Raw genomic sequence first — 22,175 nt, 5'->3', positions numbered from 1 at the left:
ACATGGAGCAAATAACACAGTCCCCAGTGATCCTCACGGTCACAAGGAACACAGAGACACCTGGCAGCTACGCGGTCCAAAGGACAGACCATACGGACTGCCAGGTCGAAATCAGCCCGAAGTCCAAGCTTCTGCTTGCTAACGCAATCGCGGGACTCACGGGCAAAGACAGACAAAAATACGAACGGCGTCTCGAAAGAGCGCTGAAACCGAAAACACATAAAGAGGAAACACCAAAACCAACACCAACACGATCACCGAAACCGAGCAGCGGAGCGCGCCAAAAAAAGACCACCACCAAAAAACCGCGCGGCTCCCCAACAAGGACAAAACAGAAGCAGACGCTAACACGAACACGCAAACGGAAAATTTCACACCTGCCCGCAGACCCTAGCGCGGAGCAGCAGACCGCACAAGCGAGCGCTCACCAACACCACACAAAGGCGGCCGCCCACCCCGGAAGCGGGGAGGGCGACCGCGCGCGCGAACAAAGCCCTCAGGTATGCGGCCGGCTGCCCGAGCCGACCGCGTCACCCGAACACGTGCAGGAGCGGAGCGGCACAGACCGCGCACCGCGTGGCGAGGCGCCTGCCGTGGCGGAGCGGGCGACCGGCGGGCCGCGGCACAATGAAATGTCCGCGACCGGCGGGCCGCAACGGGCCGTCACGACGGACGTCGAACTCGCCCACGCCGACGTGCACACTACAGACGCAGACGAGGATGGCTTCATACTCGCCAAAAGAACAGTCAGTCGTCCCTCCACTTCCGCCACACACACACCTGTCACAACACACAACAGGTACGACACAATAGACGAGCAAAACACCGACACAGCGGCACCGGACACAACACCAAATTACAACACGAAAACAACAGATGAAGAGACGACAAAATATAGAATCCCCCCCCTAGTCATCCAATTCGAACAATCGTATAAAACTATCCACGACATGATCAAACAAGTTATAGGAGACAGTAAATTCACCGTAAAAACCACAGGGGAGGACAAAATCAAAGTAACACTGAAAACTGTTGACGAATACAAGCAAGTCAAACAAATGCTACAAAATCAAAAAATCCACTACTACACCTTTCCAATAGCGGCCAAGAAGCCCATCAAGGTAGTGTTCCGCGGCATGCCGCACAAAACAAACACGGCAGACATTAAAACATTCCTCGAGGAAGAAGGCTTCGAGGTAAGCTCGGTGGTAAAGACCCACCCAAAAAGACCATGGCCCCTCCACACAGTAACCCTCCCAGACTCAGCTCAGAACAGGAAAATTTGGGAGGTGGAGAGAATCCTGGCAGTGGAAGTAACTCCCGAAAAACTGAAAAAGAAGTCAGGGCCTGGTAGATGCTTCAACTGCCAGGAAATAGGACACCTAGCAAGAGACTGCGGTATGCCTATGAGATGCGTCAGATGCGGAGAGCATCACACGTATGACGAATGCAGGGTACCAAGGGGGGAAGGCAAGGAATCGTGTTGCAACTGCAGAGGAGCACACCCTGCCAGCTACCTAGGGTGCCCTGCATATCGACAGGCCAGGGATCGCCACAGAGGAAAGCAAAATTACGGCGACCGTTCCCAAAGAACGGCAAATAAAACGGCACCCCAACAACCGCCCCCCTACCGACAGTTCAGACAACAAACAACCAGAGTGTACGCATCGCGCACATACTCAGCAACTGTAGGCGATCCCAGCAAACCACCCCAACCACCCGACCCAAACCAGGTTCCTGGTAACGGAGAATCGCCTAGGGAAGCCCCTCCGCGCCCCCCCAAGCCCAGTCTGCATAAAGCAGCCGAGGACGCCACCATTCAGGGACTCGCATCGTCCATCAAAATGCTGCAAGAACAGATGACCCACTTGGTCAGCGTTCTTGCCAGCATCACGCGCCTCCCAGCCGAACTCGCTTCGGCAGCCGAGCAGTCGCAGCATTCAGCGACTAACGCAGGAAACCCAACTCCCCACCATGGATAGACGACCAAACATACAAGGTCTCAAAATCTGCGTCTTCAACGCAGACGGTCTATTCAACCAAGCCCTCGAATTTAGAGAATTCATAAAAGAGGAAAACATTGACGTATGCCTAGTAGCCGAAACACACCTCAAACCAGGGGTAAGAGCATCTGTACCAAATTACAATTGTTACAGACGCGATCGGCCCACCGCAGGAGGCGGGGTCGCAGTATACGTCAAACGAGGCATAGAACACCACCAGGTGTACCCACCAGCAACCCAACAGATAGAAACGGTCGCAATACAAATAGCCACCGTAACTGGACCCCTCACAGTCGTTGCAGCCTACCGCCCCCCTTCCCCAACGCTTGAAGAGGACGACATAGCTGCATTAAGCCAAATACGAGGCAAGCTCCTAATAGGAGGAGACCTCAACGCCAAACACGCAGACTGGCACTCAAGAGTAAGTAATAGAGCTGGTCGACAACTGCAACGACTCGCGCGCACGCATCAGTTCCAAGTGTGGGGCCCAGAGGAACCCACCCACTTCCCGAAAAACGGGAACAGGGCGGATGTCCTCGACATTGCCCTCACAAAACACATCATGGGGTTTGTGTCCGCAAGTTCAATGAACAGAATGTCGTCGGACCACAACCCTGTCATTCTCGAGGTCGATATGGGAGAATGGCTCTCTATCCCACAGCGAACAATCACACACAAACGCACAAATTGGGAACAGTTCCGCGCCAATATAGCTACAGAACTTACCCAAGCCCCGCCTCCAACAGCAGACACTGTCGAGCAAACGCTGGAAGACCTCACGAAAGCGATCCTGCAAGCAGCTGAGGAAGCCACGCCTGCGCCAGCGGGTCTCCCCCGCCCCAGGCAACTTCCCCAGCACCTGCTCGCACAAATAAGACACAAGAACAGGATCGCCAAAGAGTGGAAACTCACAGGCAACAGAAACACAAGGAGGCTGCTCAACAGACTACAAAGAGAGTTGAAAGTCGCGCTCACTGAGCACCGCAACCAGCAATGGTCCGAAAGACTATCAACTCTCAACTTAGAAGACCACAGTCTATGGCAAGCCACAAAACAGTTCACGAAAAGACGCGCAAGAATGCCGCCACTGCACGGCGAACGTGGACTGCAGTTCAGTGCCGTAGACAAAGCAAACGCGCTAGCCGACGTGTTCGAGAAACAATTCACGCCAGCAGAGGCACAGGACAGGGAACACGTCGAAACAGTTCGCAGACAACTGGCCACCTTTTTAGCGGCAGAAGACGAAGATGAATACACGCCACTCTTCAGCCCTGAAGACGTGGCAGGAGCCATCAAGTCACTGCCAGTAAAAAAGGCACCAGGCCACGACCAGCTCACCAACGAACTTCTAAAACATATCCCGCCACTGGCAATAACCCACCTAGCCGACATCTTCAATGAAATTACGCGATCACAAAAATTCCCGCCCCAGTGGAAACACGCAGAAGTAGTCGCGATCGCAAAACCAGGAAAAGACCCGGTGTTCCCGCAGCACTACAGACCAATTAGTCTCCTGCCCACCCTCAGCAAACTGTACGAGCGCCTCCTCTTAACTCCGATTCAAGATCACATCAGAAGAGAGCAAATCATGCCAAAATTTCAATTCGGTTTCCGACAACAACACTCCGCCCCCCAACAAATAATGAGGGTAGTTGAAGCAGCTACAGAAAGCTTCAACCGAAAGGGCTATTGCGGGATTGTCTTATTAGACGTCGCCAAGGCTTTTGATTCAGTCTGGCACACCGGAATCTTGCACAAAATGTACACCCAAGGCTTCCCAGGGACGATAGTAAAACTCATACAGAGCTATCTAACCGGTAGGACATTCTCCGTTAAGATCGATAGATCACAGTCGAGCAGGAGAAGAATACGCGCTGGAGTGCCCCAAGGGTCGGTACTGGGTCCTACCCTGTACAACCTCTATACAGCCGACATCCCTGTCACGCAGCACGTCCAAACAGCACAATATGCAGACGACACTGCATTCTTCTCCTGCTCCACGAACAGGAACCTGGCAACGAGAAGATTACAAACCGCATTAAACAGCACAGACCAATGGGCCAAGAAATGGCGCATCTCATTAAATACCGAGAAGACGCAGGCGCTAATGATAACTAGACGCTACGGAAAACGCCGACCCCTAAGAAGACCCATCCAACTGCTGCAGCTACAAGGGCAAAATCTCCCCTGGAGAAACACGGCGAGATACCTTGGTGTGACACTGGACAAGCGACTGACTTGGAAGTGCCACATCGAGGAACTCCGCAAGAAAGCCCTTGGCAGAATGCAAGTCCTGTACCCAATTCTGAATGAACACAGTTCACTAGACCCCAGCACTGGAGTGGCGGTCTATAGAAGCCTTATTAGGCCGATACTGGAATACGCATGCCCCGTATGGGGCTATGCTGCCAGATCGACAATAGGCCGCCTACAAAAAATTCAAAACAGAGCCCTCCGGAGAGCTCTACACGTACCTCCACGATTCCCCACAGCAGATCTACATGCAGCTGCGGATATCGAAACACTACACACACGGTTCCGACACCTGGCACAACAGTTTTATGCCACAGCCGGTACCGCACAAAACCAACTAATCAGTACACTAGGTCAATACGATCAAAGAAACGATAAATACAAAAGACCAAAATCAATACTCTCCTGAGTAAAGAAAGAAACACACACCTCTCACCAAAACAGTAAAACAAAAGATCAGCACATACCCACACACCAAGTCAAAGTGAAGGAAATGTCCCCAAGGGACAACAACCTTCCCCGCAACACTTCCAATACGAGGAAGAAATTAGAGAGTAGAGAGAGGCGGCGCCGCCACTCCGCTGCTCGACTCGCTGCGGCTCGCACCGTCCTTCGTCTCGTCTCGTTTTTTTACACCACAGCGCATCGCCATGTCCGGACGCGGAAAGGGAGGCAAAGTCAAGGGCAAGTCAAAGTCCCGCTCAAGCAGGGCCGGGCTCCAGTTCCCGGTCGGCAGAATCCACCGCCTCCTGCGCAAGGGAAACTACGCCGAGCGCGTCGGCGCCGGGGCGCCCGTCTACCTCGCCGCCGTCATGGAGTACCTCGCGGCTGAGGTGCTCGAGCTGGCCGGAAACGCGGCCCGCGACAACAAGAAGACGCGCATCATCCCGCGCCACCTGCAGCTTGCCATCCGCAACGACGAGGAGCTCAACAAGCTCCTGTCGGGCGTCACCATCGCACAGGGTGGTGTCCTGCCCAACATCCAGGCCGTCCTGCTGCCAAAGAAGACCGAGAAGAAGGCCTAAACAGAGAGGCCAGGCAATCGGCACGCGGACCCGCCGCCCAGCAGCGCTGCGTGCTCCCCTGCACGCAACGCGCTTTGCCGGCCCGGCTCGGCTCACAACAATCGGCCCTTTTCAGGGCCACCACACAAACCTACGTCCAAAGCAAAATTTCAGTCGTCCTCGCCGCGCTTTGCTTTACTTTACTTTACTTTAACTTAACTTCACTTCCACAGCCGCCGCCGGCAAGAAGACCATACCAACTGCTACGATTGCAGGGGCAGATATTCTGCGAGGTACCTCGGTGTCACGCCTGACATCGAAGTGTCACATAGGGCAACTTGGCACAAACGCTCACGCCAGGATGCAGATCCTGTACCCCTGTTCCCTCGACCCCGCAACAGGGGTAGCGATACTGGAAATATGCGCGCCCTCTATAGGGGCTATGCAGCCAGGTCGACGATGCATCGCCTACAGAAGGGTCCAAAGCAGAGCGCTCTACGACGGGCCTTACACGTCCCCGCGGCAGACCTGCCTACAACCACCCACAACACGATTCCGCGCCCTGGCACAAGCGTTCTACGCCACCGCGCGGAATTCAGAAAATGACTATTACGTCTTGACCCTTGGGCAATATGAACACCACAGGGACAGATGTGCAAGACCCGAGTCGCTACTCCAGCAGTAGCACAAACAGAACACATAATCACTCTCAACAAACAGCAACGTCCGAAAAAGCACACTACCAAAGATAAGAACAACACACAGAAAAGAGGAGCAAATGTCCACAGGCGACAATAACCTCCACCAACTCCCCCTCTAACGGTAGAGGACTAAAGGAAAGAGAGAAGAACAACAAGAAGAGCCGCCGCCATCTTGTCGTCCACAGCCCGTGTGGCCACACACACGTTTCTCTTTTGTTTTTCGTTTGCCTCAAGCACCTCCACGCACGCACAGTCGCCTTCCAAACGACAACGACAGCAATAATCACCAACTGTTAAACGAGCGTGTCGACACACCGCCCTCCACTCCCGCGCGCCCCATACAAACGAAACAGCTGATCCGGCCGCCTATGGGCACGCCTTGCCTCGGCAACTCCAACGCCGCCGCAAACACACAGCCAAAACCACGCAAATATTCACCGCCTCTCGCACAACAACAACAACAACAACAACAACAACACACAGCCCGGCGTCTCCATCGATCGATAAACAAAACAAACACACAACGCCCTCTCTCGCGCGCGCGCGCACGCACACACACACACACACACACACACACACACACACACACACACACACAGCCACAAGACCCGCTTCCTTTCCTTTCTCCCAGTCACGTCACGTCAGTCAAACGCAAACGAAATGAAGAATGAAAGAAACAAGGCAGGCAGGCAACACACGCAGCAACAACACAGACTCTTTCGCACTTTTCAATTTCCGAACAGTGTGGTGGCCCTGAAAAGGGCCGTTTTCGTCTCTCCCACGGCCGCGGGAAGGCCAACGCGGCACAGCACACCGGCTGCGACGCGCCTAACCGCCGAAACCGTACAGGGTGCGCCCCTGCCTCTTCAGGGCGTACACCACGTCCATGGCCGTCACAGTCTTGCGCTTGGCGTGCTCAGTGTACGTCACCGCGTCGCGGATCACGTTCTCCAGGAACACCTTCAGCACTCCGCGGGTCTCCTCGTAGATCAGACCAGAGATGCGCTTCACGCCGCCCCTGCGAGCCAGGCGGCGGATCGCGGGCTTCGTGATGCCCTGGATGTTGTCGCGCAACACCTTGCGGTGCCGCTTGGCGCCACCCTTGCCGAGCCCCTTTCCTCCCTTGCCGCGGCCAGTCATCTCTTCTAAATCCTCAAAAAGCTCAAGGCAAGCAAAGCGTCTGCTGCAGCGGCTGGCTCCTCACCCGGCGCTAGCGAGTCGGCTACGGTCTGCGCCCGGCGCACGCGCCAGCCCCCCTATATAGACTCTGGCCCGCCCTCCCCCCACCACGCGCAACCGAGGGCATATAAGCGCACCACGGTGGCTGGCGCGCGCCCGTGTCGTCAAGGCAGCACCCGACGCAGCACCTCGCTCGCCTCCACGCCGCTCCGCTAACCGCTACCGCTATGGCCCGCACAAAGCAAACGGCCCGCAAGTCCACCGGCGGAAAGGCGCCGCGCAAACAGCTCGCCACCAAGGCGGCGAGGAAGAGCGCGCCCGCCACCGGCGGCGTCAAGAAGCCCCACCGCTACAGGCCGGGCACCGTCGCCCTGCGAGAAATCAGAGGTGAGGAGTGGTTAGCGTGAGGTACCGTGCAACGTTACCTATGTACTGCGTGGTCTTAGCTGGGTCAGTCCGGTGCTGCGGCTGGGCTCGCTTGTAGTCTCCTGGGCCGGCCGCAGTGGCTTCCTCCCTGTAACATAAAAAGTTCGGCGCGGCAACGCATGCGTTGCTGTTAGGCCCTCTGCTGCGCCTTGTCGTCAGTGACTTGGTGCAGCTTCATCAGGCTGGTGCAGAACGGCGGCGATCGGCTACCGTTCAGCGTTCTCCTCTACTGCACGGCGCAGCCCTTCTGCTCTGCAGCTTCAAGACGCGCCGCTGCCTCAGTGAGCTGCGCCGCGTCAGCGTCGGAGAGATGTACGCCGTTCGCTCTCGCTGTCGCGATGAGGGTCGCCGTCGCAGCGGTCGGCGTCTCCACCGGTTCCGCTGGGGCGGCGGTCGTCTTCTTTGCGCCTCTCACCCGCGGTGCTGCTGGGACAACCGCTGGGATAGGCGCGCGAACGTCCTTCTGCGAGGTCGCAGGAGTGTTCGCAGGTACGACTGCACTGAGGCCTTGGGCGAAGACTGCTCGCAGTTGCCTCAAGGCCTCCTCCTTCTCTGCAGCCACGGCGGCTGCGAAGGCAGCCCTCTCCGCCGCCATGACGGCTTGGAGGGCTGCTGTGGCCTCCTTCACGGCGGCGCCGAGTTCGAGGTCACGCTTCTTTACGGGAGGGCGAGCTGCGTCCTGGCTGCCCGTTTCCGAGCGGTCGTCCCTGCCCCTGGCAGGTGGATCTGCTACTGCGCCGTCCCTCAGCTGCGCCGGGCTGGTCTGCGCCCTACGCCGTTTCCGACGTCGTCTTCTCTTCTGCTGCTGCGTCGGTGCGGCCGCTTCGCCGCCCCCGGTTTGGGTGCGGCTTGAGAAAGCCGCACAACCGCGCCAGCTGGCGACGTGCGGGCCGCCACACCGGACACAAGTCGGCAGAGCGTTGCTGCCGCGGTCGCAGGCGCGGCTGTCGTGCTCGCCTGAGCACTTGACGCACCGCGCCGCGTTGCGGCAATACTTCGCTACATGGCCCTCGCCCTGGCACCTGAAGCACTGGGGCAGAGGGTCCATGGCGGTTGGGAGAGCCTCTGTCGTCACCGGGAAGCCCAGCAACTTCCGCAAGTCGAAGATGTCGCTCCCGCCATCGACCGTTTGCACGGTCACGGCATAGAGCGGCGCCCTCTTCCTGTTGGTCCGGTTGTGCAACCTTGCGGTTGCGCAACCAAACCCGGCTCGCAGCAGCCCTTCCCGGACCGCTGCCTCGTCACAGCACCAAGGCAACCCCCTGAGGAGTGCCTTGGTCATCTTCATCCTTCCGACGGAAGGTGCCATATCACGCGCCGGCGGTGCGTCGACGACGTGGTCGGCCACTGCGACCTTGATCGCCCTGTGGTCGGCCACGTTTGCAGCTCGAACGCAGATCAGCGAGTCTGTGTCGACAGACTCGTAGACCACCTCGTTCCGAGCGCAATTCGTGATGGTGTCGAACAGCGCTGTCCACGCGCCTTTGCACTTGACGTACAAAGGGGGAGCAGGCCGCGACTCGTCTTCACGGGAGTTCCTCGCATGGTCGGCAGACTCGGTGAGTTGCACAACCGAAGGACCCTTCGTAGCGGCAGGTTTCCTCTGCGCACCCTTCTTTCCCATGCTGCGAGGCGCGGAACACGACAATTTGCACGCGTTGTAAGAACAACACACGACAATCTGCTCTCCGCGGCGCCCACAGCACAGAAAACCTCTTCACGAGCTCTCAACGGCCGAGTAGGCTAAGCGCGCAACGGCAGCGATGCGCTCGCCTCGCCAGCTCAGGCCGCTCTCCTTGCGCCTGCTGCTGCGCCCGGCGCACGCGCCAGCCCCCCTATATAGACTCTGGCCCGCCCTCCCCCCACCACGCGCAACCGAGGGCATATAAGCGCACCACGGTGGCTGGCGCGCGCCCGTGTCGTCAAGGCAGCACCCGACGCAGCACCTCGCTCGCCTCCACGCCGCTCCGCTAACCGCTACCGCTATGGCCCGCACAAAGCAAACGGCCCGCAAGTCCACCGGCGGAAAGGCGCCGCGCAAACAGCTCGCCACCAAGGCGGCGAGGAAGAGCGCGCCCGCCACCGGCGGCGTCAAGAAGCCCCACCGCTACAGGCCGGGCACCGTCGCCCTGCGAGAAATCAGGCGCTACCAGAAGAGCACAGAGCTGCTCATCCGCAAGCTGCCATTCCAGCGCCTAGTGCGCGAGATCGCCCAGGACTTCAAGACCGACCTGCGCTTCCAGAGCTCCGCGGTCATGGCCCTGCAGGAGGCCAGCGAGGCCTACCTCGTCGGCCTCTTCGAAGACACCAACCTGTGCGCAATCCACGCCAAGCGCGTCACCATCATGCCCAAGGACATCCAGCTCGCGCGCCGCATCCGCGGCGAGCGCGCCTAAACACCGCGCCAGCCGCTGGGCACCGCCCACGCACGCAACAAACAAAACGGCCCTTTTAAGGGCCACTAACATCACTCCGTCGCGAGCAAACTTTGTCGGTCGCCTCTCGCCCCACAACCACAGAACCAAAGACAAAACACCACTTCCACTTCCCGTCCGTCCGCCACAGCCGCTCTCCCCTGCCAGCTTGCTGGCGCGCGCAACAATCAACATCATGCCTCCCCGGCGCGGCGCTCAAAGCGCACAATACCCATCGGCCGACGCCGTCAACCACACGGCCGGCCGCCGCTTCGTTTCGAAAAGAAAACGAAACAAAAAGCCAGGCACGTCCAACGCCACCGACCCTTTCCACATCTCAACGTCCCCCGCCCCCGTTGCAAGAACACACACACAAGACAAGACACATCCGAGAAGACGGCAGGCAGGCCAACCAAAGTATTCAAACAACATGACACAAAACCAACCGTCGGCCGGCCGCGACCAAAAAAAAAAAACGGCGACAATCAACCGCAACGACAAAACCGCTACCGCCGCCCGCACCCGCCACCGACCCCCCCCCCGCAATCCAACCACCACGGCACGCAAACAGTATCCACACACGGGCATACAGAAACGCCAGACGACACAACCACACCGCAACACAAACACGACAATCAAAACCTTCCCGACGTGCTTTGATGGCCCTGAGAAGGGCCGTTTTGGGCCGCGCGTCTGTTGCGCGCCACTAGACGACGGGGACGGGGGGTGCGGACGACGGAGTCAACCGCCAACCCTTCCTTTCCCATTCCTCTCTACTTCTTCTTCTTGGGCGAAGCCTTCGCCTTAGACGGCGTCGTCGCCTTCTTCGGGCGCGGCGCCTTCGGCTTCTTCGTCGGAACCTTGGCGGCCTTCTTCGCCTTCGACGGCGACTTGGCCTTGGCCGGCTTGGCAGCAGCCGCCTTCTTCGCACCGGCGGGAGCGGCCGACGCCGCAGACGCCTTCTTGGCGGCGCCCGCCTTCCGACCAGTCGCCGCCTTCACGCCACCAGCCTTCTTTGCGCCGGCCGCACGGGCGCCCTTCTTCTCCTTGCTGGCCGGAGCGGCGCGCTTCTTCTTGGCACCGCCAGCACGAGCCTTGCCGCCCTCAGCCGCCCCGCCGCCGGCGCCGGCAAGCTTGAAAGAGCCGGACGCGCCCTTCCCCTTCGTCTGCACCAGCTCGCCCGCCACCACGGCCGACTTGAGGTACTTCTTGATAAACGGCGCCAGCTTCTCCGCGTCCAGCTTGTAGTGCGCGGCAATGTACTTCTTGATCGCCTGCAGCGACGATCCGCCGCGCTCCTTCAGACTCTTGATGGCGGCCGTCACCATCTCAGAGGTGCGCGGGTGCGCAGGCTTGGCGCGCGGCTTCTTCGCAGACGACGCAGACTTTGCCTTCTTCGTAGTGCCGGTGGCGGCGGGTGCCGCAGCAGTCTCGTTCGTAGCCGCCTGATCTGCCATTTCGACGACGCGCGTTAACACACAGCGAGCAGCGAGAGCGAGAGGAGACACGCAGCGAGCGGAGCGCACAGCAGAGGAATAGCCGCCTCGACGCACAGGCCCAGCCAGTGTCGCGGGCGGGCGCGGACGGCCGAGAGAGCGGCCGCCACTCTGCGCGCCGCCGCGCCGCGCCTCCCGCGCTTGCTACCGCCCAACGTCCGACAGCCTGTGCGGAGCAGCCCCACACCTGCGCCACAACCACCCGCGCCTTTCAAACCACCGAGGATGGGGCTACACACAGCCACACCACAGTCGCCAACCAGTCGCCACGGCAGCGCCGCAAACCACGGCCAAACTGCAGCCACCGCGCGCTACAGCCTGGGTCGGCCCGCCGAGAATCGCCGCCCACGCCCAAATGCCGCCCCCACAGCCCCAGCCGGCGACCGGCCACAATGGCCAAACCTTCGGCAAAAGCCCCGCACCGTCGCCGCGGCAGCCCGGCCAGCGCGGCCGGCGCCACAGCCACACAAGCGGAGGCGTGCGGCGATGACGGCCGTGCAAACGCACCTCCGCCGCCCCATCGCCCTCCCACCGTTTCCCGATCGGCCCGCAGCCGTCGGGCCACGTCCTCCTCCTCTCGCCCGCCAACATTCACAGCCCTTTCGTTCGTTTCCCAACAATTTCAATTGTGCCCGCCGCAAAAACGGGCGCCGCCTGCAAAGCAACATGCTCCGCCGGAGCGCCCCTCGCCGCTTACGAGCCAACCCCTCGCCCGAGGCAAACCCGAAATCCGCAACTACAGACCAACCCAATCTGCCGTCAGCACACACGACAGCCAACATCACGCGTTACGAGTTAGACATTAGGTTCACACGTCTCGGTTAGGTTCGGTGGACGTGGGTTAGGTTAAGGGCACTTGGGTTAGGTTAAGCATTCAAAACACACGTCAGGCGTCAGAGGTTAGGTTAGGTTACGTTACATTAAGGTTAGGTTAGGGGCACCTCGGTTAGGTTAAGGGTCGGTGTTAGGTTAAGCGTCAAACTTAGGTTAAGCATTCAAACACACGTCGGGCGTCAGAGGTTAGGTTAGGTTAGGTTAGGTTAAGGCCACTTGGGTTAGGTTAAGCCTCAAACTTAGGTTAAGCATTCAAACACACGTCGGGCGTCAGGTGGCCGCAGCAGCCGCACCTACCTACCCACCCACCTCACGGCCGGACAGCTTGGCTTACTTGGCGCTGAGGCTGACCTCACCGCACCTCACGCTACGCAACGCTACAGGTTCGGTTCGCTCAGCTTAGGCTTAGAGCTTAAGCGCCCAGGTCGGATTACGACGTTGGTTCACCTTCGGGCGCCACACTTTGGGTGTAAAGGTCGCGTCGGGTCGTCGGCACGCCGCAAAAACAAAAGCGAAGCCACAGGACAACGCCGACAAACGGGCAGCACGACCACGACCAGATACCGAGACACACGGACCACCCACCGGCCAAAGGGCACCAAACAACAAACCAGAGCACCACGTGTCGACCAGAGCAACCCGCCGCTCACGCGACGTGGCTGGCACCGAAGGGCCGCCGCAACTGCGCTTTCCGCGCCGGGCCGGATGCACGTGCGGCAACACCACCACCGCACACAGCCGCTGTTCAACATCAACCAACAACACGCCGCGGTCGCAGCCTCAACGCCAGCACACGTTTGCACCACCATTCACACGCACCGCACAAACAGCTGTCGCCGACAACACAAACACACCGCAACGACGCCGCCGCCCCTACTTGTGCCGGCCACCCACCCCACCGACGGCGCACCTGTCGCCGGCCGGCAGTCGACACGGGAAACGCACACCGCCACTTCGCTCGCGCGCACGCCACCAACCAGTCGTCGTCTCCAAAACAACAAACAAACAAACATAGGGCAGGCAACAAATCGCCTCGCACGAACCGTCCACAAAACTATCAAAGCACAGCCTCTGGCTAACGGCCACGACGCAGCGGCACGCTGCTCCTTTCCCCGCCCCCACTCGATTCACGAAGGCACGCGACACCGCCAACGACGGCCTCGCTTCCCGCAACCGACACCTTTCCGCCACTACGCACAGCCGCACCCGACGCCCGTGCCAACGACACAACTACTGCACTATCCACCGCCGCCTCCCCCTTCCCGTCGTACACACACACAGCCAGCCAGCCAGCCAGCCAGCCAAAACCACACCAACGACCCAAACATGCACGTGCAACGGCACACCCCAACCAGTCAACGTCGACAACCACACGCACGGCTCGAAACCGGCGCCCTTCCACGTTGCCATCAAGCTACACACAAGACACAAGGAACCAACAACAGCAAGCCTGCCCGCCCGCCCCACTCTCACGCCGCAAAAAGCACACCGAAACCGCCAAACGCACATTCCCATCGCACCGACACCGACCGGCTCGCTACCACCACACCTCTCGGCAGCCGTTTCGCAAACATGACACGGCGCGACATGACATCACGACCAACTCTCCTCTCCAGACGCCTTCGGCCGGAGCACAACGCCGCCAATTCGCCACACACACACACACACACACACACACAGTCGACAGGCGCCCGCCCGCCCGCCCTGCACGACGCCGCGCAGCAAAGGCGCCCGCAAACACATACCTCTCCTCTCTCTCGGCCGCCCGACGCGCCAACCGCCACACCGCCAGCCACTCGCAATTGTGCACTGCCGCCAGCCACACGTCCAACACGCCGCGCCGCCTCCGGCCACCCGCCAGGGGGCGCTCACGTCCGCGACAACAGCGCGGCCCGCCGGGCCAAACCGAACCGAGCCGAGCCGCCCGCCGCTGCTCTGCACATCTTCCTGCGCGCATCAACAAAACGAGGCAAGCGAGCACACCCCGTCACAACGCCACATCACGCAAATGCCGTGCCGACCTCTTGTGTCTACCGCCTAAATTGCACTCACTCACCAGCCGCCCCTTCTTCTTCTTCCTACCTATCTATCTGTGCGTCTGTGTCGGTCCGCGCGTGACGCCTCTCAACATCCGCCGTCGCCGTCCCCGTCCCCGTTTCCGCCCCAATGCCATCGTCGCGCCGCCTCCTCCTCCTCCTCCGCCCCTGTCCGGCCCGCACCACACCATACACCGCTGCTTGTCCCGGCCGTTGCCACCAAAGGCGCCTACCGCAAACGCGCCACGCCGCAGCCCCCGTGCGTGCATCTCCGTGCCGACGCTGCCTCTCTGCCCTCCCGCACGCACTCGACCGACCGACATGCACTGCGTCGACGGCCTCGACAACACAGTCTCTGGCTCCGCACTGCGTCTTCCGGTACGCGCGCTGAAACACGTATGTACTCATTACCAGCGATGGCGAGGCACGACACAATCTCTGACCAGAGCGTTTCTTATCGTCGCTAGTCTGCGCCACACGACACTAGTAGCACGTAGCGGGTCGGCAGGAACAGTTGTCATCTATATGTGGCGGGTCGGGAGAGGTAGTAGTCAGTCGACAGTATTAGCGAGTGGACGGTTGTACTGAGCGGGCGGCGGCGTGCTCTTCTCGCGACTCTGGTCTCCGTTCGGGACGATGCATACTGTTATTACAGGTAAGGTAATGAAGCTGCATTGCGCAAATCTAATACTGTATGTCAATTGTAACTATTTTCTTCACAACAAAATGCCCCAATAATACTTTGTTTCCAAACAAACTTTTTTAAAGTACAACCATTCATTTCCATTTAAATAATATTTCCTACGCATTTCCTCCAACAATCAAAATTAAATGTGAGCCGGCATTCATTGCACGACGCTGTGTACAGGTATCTACAGTTAAGAGCACATATAGATGCAGTTTGTTTTTTCTCTTTTGTCTTTTTTGTTTTTTTTTTTTTTTTTTTTGACGTAACGATCTTTTGCTCTTTTTATTCTAATTTGTACGTACGCTGTTTGTTTAGATTTTTATATTGGTAATGCCACGTAGCGCTCCGCGTGAAAATCACTGCCTGTGCTGTGTGCAGTCTGTGGCTAGTTTGCATTGTTGTTGTCATGAACTGCTATAGCTGGATGTGAACAGCGCGTAGCGTTGCGCAGTTAGGGGTGAGCCGCCAGCACTGGTGCATGTGAGGACAGAGATGGCGGACGTTTCAAATTACATATATTATGACTGGTGATGATATTAAGGGTAAATACATTGTTTGTTGTTCTCTATTAAACATCTTTACTTTGCTAACTATCCCTATCGGTAGTTAGTGCCCTCCGTAGTTTGGAATCTCTTATTTAGCTGGCAGCAGTGGTGCTCGCTGTATTGCAGTAGTTCGAGTAATGAAGATTTTTGTGAGGTAAGTGATTTCCGACAGGTGTACTTTAATGTTACTCAGGGCCATTCTTTTGCAGGGATCTTTGATAGTCAGATTGCGTTGCGCTCAAAATATTGTGTGTCAGTTTAAGCACAGTTTTGTATACATTGTTGTTCAAAGGGGGGCGTTTCAGAATACACAGGGCCGAAGGTCAGCCAGCGCTGCCCTTACAACGTTTATCGGGTTTTCAATTATGTCTGTTGAGATGTTCATGGTTCATTATTTCCATTCATCATATTATCGCGCGTTTCTCATCAATCTTCGTTCGTTCATTTTCTAGGGACGTTAACAACATTCTGGCACATTTTTATCATCATTCACTCACTCACTCACTCACTCACTCACTCACTTACTTACGACTATTTGTGCGGGGAGGTTACACTTGGGTCCATTTCCATTTACATTCAATGTTGATAGACGCCTTTTTTTTTTTTTGTTGTTGTTTTGTTGCTGGCAGGTTACAAAGGGCCTCATTTTATGTTGGTTGCAGCAGCGTTTTTCTCCTTCTTCTAGCGTTTTCCCCGCCCCCGCCCCTCCCGCATCCCTCGGTCTCACCACGTTCACTGACAGCCGCGTCTGCGGCTACACCACAACGGCCCCCTCCCGGCAACCCATTCGTTTTCTCTTCTTTTGCACAAAAACAACGCCGCACGCGCCAGCCGAGCGCAGCGCAAGCCACCCACACCGCGCCCCTCCCCGTCTTTATAGCCTCCGCGTCTTGTTTTCTTCGTTTGCCCCCTCCCATCTCCCGAATGCCATGCCATGCCATGCCAGCAGCGTTACGCGTGCCCCTCCCCTGTCCACACACTACCGCGAAACGAACAGCCTTCCGGGCCACATGCAGGGCACGCCCACCGCCATTCCCGGACGCAATTCTCAAAACAACACACACACACACACACACACACACAATGGCTTTGCACACGAACATAGACGGCACGGGCACTGTCGTACATTCTTCCTCAGAACCATCTCAACGAACGTTACGTTACATACACATCCGGGAAAGCAAAGCAACGCAACGCACAATTCAGCCGTCAAAGGTAACGTTCACCACGGCAGACACTTGCCGCCGCGCCGTTACGCGCATTTCAGTGCGGCTACAATACACCTCCGACACGGGAACGTTCCGTTGCTCTACACTGCGTTTCTCCGTTTTGTTTGGTTTTTTTTCCGTTTTCTCTCTCTCTCTCTCTCTCTCTATATATATATTTGTTTTTTCCCCTCTGTCCTTTCCTCCACCATTCTCTCCTCACGTTCTGCCCAGACATTCGACCGATCAGAGGTTCGTTCACCTTTCGGTAACCGTTCTCAGCGCGACGGTGTACCAACGGTATGACGGTATGACGGTATGACGGGTGTTCAAGACGTCCGGTGTACCGCGCCGATCGACAGTTTCCCAGAGGCGACGGATCGGACCACATCACCGACATACACACAAACACGTGTACGCACATTCGCCAAAGCGACCGTCGTCTTCTAGCGTCGCGCTTACTCTACTGTACTGCACTGGACACGCGAGCATGCATCTTCAATGACGACGTCGGTGTGCGTGCGTCGTACGCACACAAGCAGACACAGTCGGTCAGACACGACTATCGAAATCAGAGTCGGGGGAAAGGTACATATCATCGTGCGTGTCGCCCGTACAATGCAATACACAGTGGTGTGTCTCAATGCGCGTTCACATTTAAACGTCACTCACACGCCTCCACGCTGCATTTACAGACACATTTCACCCTCGCCATATATGGCGTGCAAACCGACCCGCAAACGGCCGTCGTTACACACTGACATTCCCAACAATCGCGTGTCGTTTCCACCCGTCACGTAACTAACCGGCACCTCCATCCAAAGGGCACATCACCGATCGCACTTCCCCCCCCCCCCTCGCAGACAACGACTTGTGCGCACGTGCCTCCATTCCACGTCACACCGTGGCCGCACCCCGCAACACGCGACACGCGACGCGCCCCATAAACAATCAAATTATTCATCGCATCGGCCACCCCACCCCGTCGCGTCGCAACCAAAGCGGTAGCTATTGCCACCGTCCACCCACTCACACACAAAACAAAACAAAAACAACAACAACAACAATTCCGCCCTTCCCGCAAAGGCCATTTGGTGGCCCTGAAAAGGGCCGTTTTGCCGCTCTCGCAACGGAGGATCTCCTTCCATTCCAGAGCCACCTCCTTACTTGGAGCTCGTGTACTTGGTCACCGCCTTCGTGCCCTCGCTCACGGCGTGCTTGGCCAGCTCGCCAGGCAGCAACAGCCGCACAGCGGTCTGGATCTCGCGGGACGTGATGGTCGAGCGCTTGTTGTAGTGCGCCAGGCGAGACGCCTCGGCCGCGATGCGCTCGAAAATGTCGTTCACGAAGCTGTTCATGATGCTCATCGCCTTCGACGAGATGCCCGTGTCAGGGTGCACCTGCTTCAGCACCTTGTAGATGTAGATGGCATAGCTCTCCTTCCTCTTGCGCTTCTTCTTCTTGTCGCCCTTCGAAATGTTCTTCTGCGCCTTGCCAGCCTTCTTGGCGGCCTTCCCGCTAGTCTTGGGCGGCATCGCAAACAAACAAGAACGTACGGCAGCAACACCAGCAGCAAGCGCTCCGCTCTAGTCAGCGTCTCCCCACACAGTGGCACCCAGCGCGCCCCGCCGCCGCACCTTTACCAGCTCGCCCCGTTGCGGCCGCCGACCAATGGGCCGCGAGCGCAACCGGCCGCCGCACCCGAGAGCATAAAGGACCCCCACCCCTGGCGGCGCCGCCACTCCGCTGCTCGACTCGCTGCGGCTCGCACCGTCCTTCGTCTCGTCTCGTTTTTTTACACCACAGCGCATCGCCATGTCCGGACGCGGAAAGGGAGGCAAAGTCAAGGGCAAGTCAAAGTCCCGCTCAAGCAGGGCCGGGCTCCAGTTCCCGGTCGGCAGAATCCACCGCCTCCTGCGCAAGGGAAACTACGCCGAGCGCGTCGGCGCCGGGGCGCCCGTCTACCTCGCCGCCGTCATGGAGTACCTCGCGGCTGAGGTGCTCGAGCTGGCCGGAAACGCGGCCCGCGACAACAAGAAGACGCGCATCATCCCGCGCCACCTGCAGCTTGCCATCCGCAACGACGAGGAGCTCAACAAGCTCCTGTCGGGCGTCACCATCGCACAGGGTGGTGTCCTGCCCAACATCCAGGCCGTCCTGCTGCCAAAGAAGACCGAGAAGAAGGCCTAAACAGAGAGGCCAGGCAATCGGCACGCGGACCCGCCGCCCAGCAGCGCTGCGTGCTCCCCTGCACGCAACGCGCTTTGCCGGCCCGGCTCGGCTCACAACAATCGGCCCTTTTCAGGGCCACCACACAAACCTACGTCCAAAGCAAAATTTCAGTCGTCCTCGCCGCGCTTTGCTTTACTTTACTTTACTTTAACTTAACTTCACTTCCACAGCCGCCGCCGGCAAGAAGACCATACCAACTGCTACGATTGCAGGGGCAGATATTCTGCGAGGTACCTCGGTGTCACGCCTGACATCGAAGTGTCACATAGGGCAACTTGGCACAAACGCTCACGCCAGGATGCAGATCCTGTACCCCTGTTCCCTCGACCCCGCAACAGGGGTAGCGATACTGGAAATATGCGCGCCCTCTATAGGGGCTATGCAGCCAGGTCGACGATGCATCGCCTACAGAAGGGTCCAAAGCAGAGCGCTCTACGACGGGCCTTACACGTCCCCGCGGCAGACCTGCCTACAACCACCCACAACACGATTCCGCGCCCTGGCAGAAGCGTTCTACGCCACCGCGCGGAATTCAGAAAATGACTATTACGTCTTGACCCTTGGGCAATATGAACACCACAGGGACAGATGTGCAAGACCCGAGTCGCTACTCCAGCAGTAGCACAAACAGAACACATAATCACTCTCAACAAACAGCAACGTCCGAAAAAGCACACTACCAAAGATAAGAACAACACACAGAAAAGAGGAGCAAATGTCCACAGGCGACAATAACCTCCACCAACTCCCCCTCTAACGGTAGAGGACTAAAGGAAAGAGAGAAGAACAACAAGAAGAGCCGCCGCCATCTTGTCGTCCACAGCCCGTGTGGCCACACACACGTTTCTCTTTTGTTTTTCGTTTGCCTCAAGCACCTCCACGCACGCACAGTCGCCTTCCAAACGACAACGACAGCAATAATCACCAACTGTTAAACGAGCGTGTCGACACACCGCCCTCCACTCCCGCGCGCCCCATACAAACGAAACAGCTGATCCGGCCGCCTATGGGCACGCCTTGCCTCGGCAACTCCAACGCCGCCGCAAACACACAGCCAAAACCACGCAAATATTCACCGCCTCTCGCACAACAACAACAACAACAACAACAACAACACACAGCCCGGCGTCTCCATCGATCGATAAACAAAACAAACACACAACGCCCTCTCTCGCGCGCGCGCGCACGCACACACACACACACACACACACACACACACACACACACACACAGCCACAAGACCCGCTTCCTTTCCTTTCTCCCAGTCACGTCACGTCAGTCAAACGCAAACGAAATGAAGAATGAAAGAAACAAGGCAGGCAGGCAACACACGCAGCAACAACACAGACTCTTTCGCACTTTTCAATTTCCGAACAGTGTGGTGGCCCTGAAAAGGGCCGTTTTCGTCTCTCCCACGGCCGCGGGAAGGCCAACGCGGCACAGCACACCGGCTGCGACGCGCCTAACCGCCGAAACCGTACAGGGTGCGCCCCTGCCTCTTCAGGGCGTACACCACGTCCATGGCCGTCACAGTCTTGCGCTTGGCGTGCTCAGTGTACGTCACCGCGTCGCGGATCACGTTCTCCAGGAACACCTTCAGCACTCCGCGGGTCTCCTCGTAGATCAGACCAGAGATGCGCTTCACGCCGCCCCTGCGAGCCAGGCGGCGGATCGCGGGCTTCGTGATGCCCTGGATGTTGTCGCGCAACACCTTGCGGTGCCGCTTGGCGCCACCCTTGCCGAGCCCCTTTCCTCCCTTGCCGCGGCCAGTCATCTCTTCTAAATCCTCAAAAAGCTCAAGGCAAGCAAAGCGTCTGCTGCAGCGGCTGGCTCCTCACCCGGCGCTAGCGAGTCGGCTACGGTCTGCGCCCGGCGCACGCGCCAGCCCCCCTATATAGACTCTGGCCCGCCCTCCCCCCACCACGCGCAACCGAGGGCATATAAGCGCACCACGGTGGCTGGCGCGCGCCCGTGTCGTCAAGGCAGCACCCGACGCAGCACCTCGCTCGCCTCCACGCCGCTCCGCTAACCGCTACCGCTATGGCCCGCACAAAGCAAACGGCCCGCAAGTCCACCGGCGGAAAGGCGCCGCGCAAACAGCTCGCCACCAAGGCGGCGAGGAAGAGCGCGCCCGCCACCGGCGGCGTCAAGAAGCCCCACCGCTACAGGCCGGGCACCGTCGCCCTGCGAGAAATCAGGCGCTACCAGAAGAGCACAGAGCTGCTCATCCGCAAGCTGCCATTCCAGCGCCTAGTGCGCGAGATCGCCCAGGACTTCAAGACCGACCTGCGCTTCCAGAGCTCCGCGGTCATGGCCCTGCAGGAGGCCAGCGAGGCCTACCTCGTCGGCCTCTTCGAAGACACCAACCTGTGCGCAATCCACGCCAAGCGCGTCACCATCATGCCCAAGGACATCCAGCTCGCGCGCCGCATCCGCGGCGAGCGCGCCTAAACACCGCGCCAGCCGCTGGGCACCGCCCACGCACGCAACAAACAAAACGGCCCTTTTAAGGGCCACTAACATCACTCCGTCGCGAGCAAACTTTGTCGGTCGCCTCTCGCCCCACAACCACAGAACCAAAGACAAAACACCACTTCCACTTCCCGTCCGTCCGCCACAGCCGCTCTCCCCTGCCAGCTTGCTGGCGCGCGCAACAATCAACATCATGCCTCCCCGGCGCGGCGCTCAAAGCGCACAATACCCATCGGCCGACGCCGTCAACCACACGGCCGGCCGCCGCTTCGTTTCGAAAAGAAAACGAAACAAAAAGCCAGGCACGTCCAACGCCACCGACCCTTTCCACATCTCAACGTCCCCCGCCCCCGTTGCAAGAACACACACACAAGACAAGACACATCCGAGAAGACGGCAGGCAGGCCAACCAAAGTATTCAAACAACATGACACAAAACCAACCGTCGGCCGGCCGCGACCAAAAAAAAAAAACGGCGACAATCAACCGCAACGACAAAACCGCTACCGCCGCCCGCACCCGCCACCGACCCCCCCCCCGCAATCCAACCACCACGGCACGCAAACAGTATCCACACACGGGCATACAGAAACGCCAGACGACACAACCACACCGCAACACAAACACGACAATCAAAACCTTCCCGACGTGCTTTGATGGCCCTGAGAAGGGCCGTTTTGGGCCGCG

At 58.5% G+C, this 22,175-nt stretch overlaps 1 protein-coding gene across 1 annotated transcript in view; it reads right to left on the bottom strand.

Moving 5' to 3' along the window:
• Nucleotides 1-530: 530 nt before the first annotated feature.
• The window catches only part of LOC126161227 (translation initiation factor IF-2-like), a 98,945-nt gene continuing 77,300 nt past the window's right edge, over nucleotides 531-22,175 (bottom strand). The window contains exon 3 of the mRNA XM_049916969.1: nucleotides 531-780. Coding sequence (XP_049772926.1) covers nucleotides 531-780 — 250 coding nt within the window. The remainder of the gene's footprint in view (nucleotides 781-22,175) is intronic.

This window comes from Schistocerca cancellata, unplaced genomic scaffold (assembly GCF_023864275.1).
Source record: "Schistocerca cancellata isolate TAMUIC-IGC-003103 unplaced genomic scaffold, iqSchCanc2.1 HiC_scaffold_1173, whole genome shotgun sequence".
Taxonomy (NCBI): domain Eukaryota; kingdom Metazoa; phylum Arthropoda; class Insecta; order Orthoptera; family Acrididae; genus Schistocerca; species Schistocerca cancellata.
The sequence above is the reverse complement of the archived record's forward strand: the minus strand, read 5'-3'. Positions and strand labels throughout refer to the sequence as shown.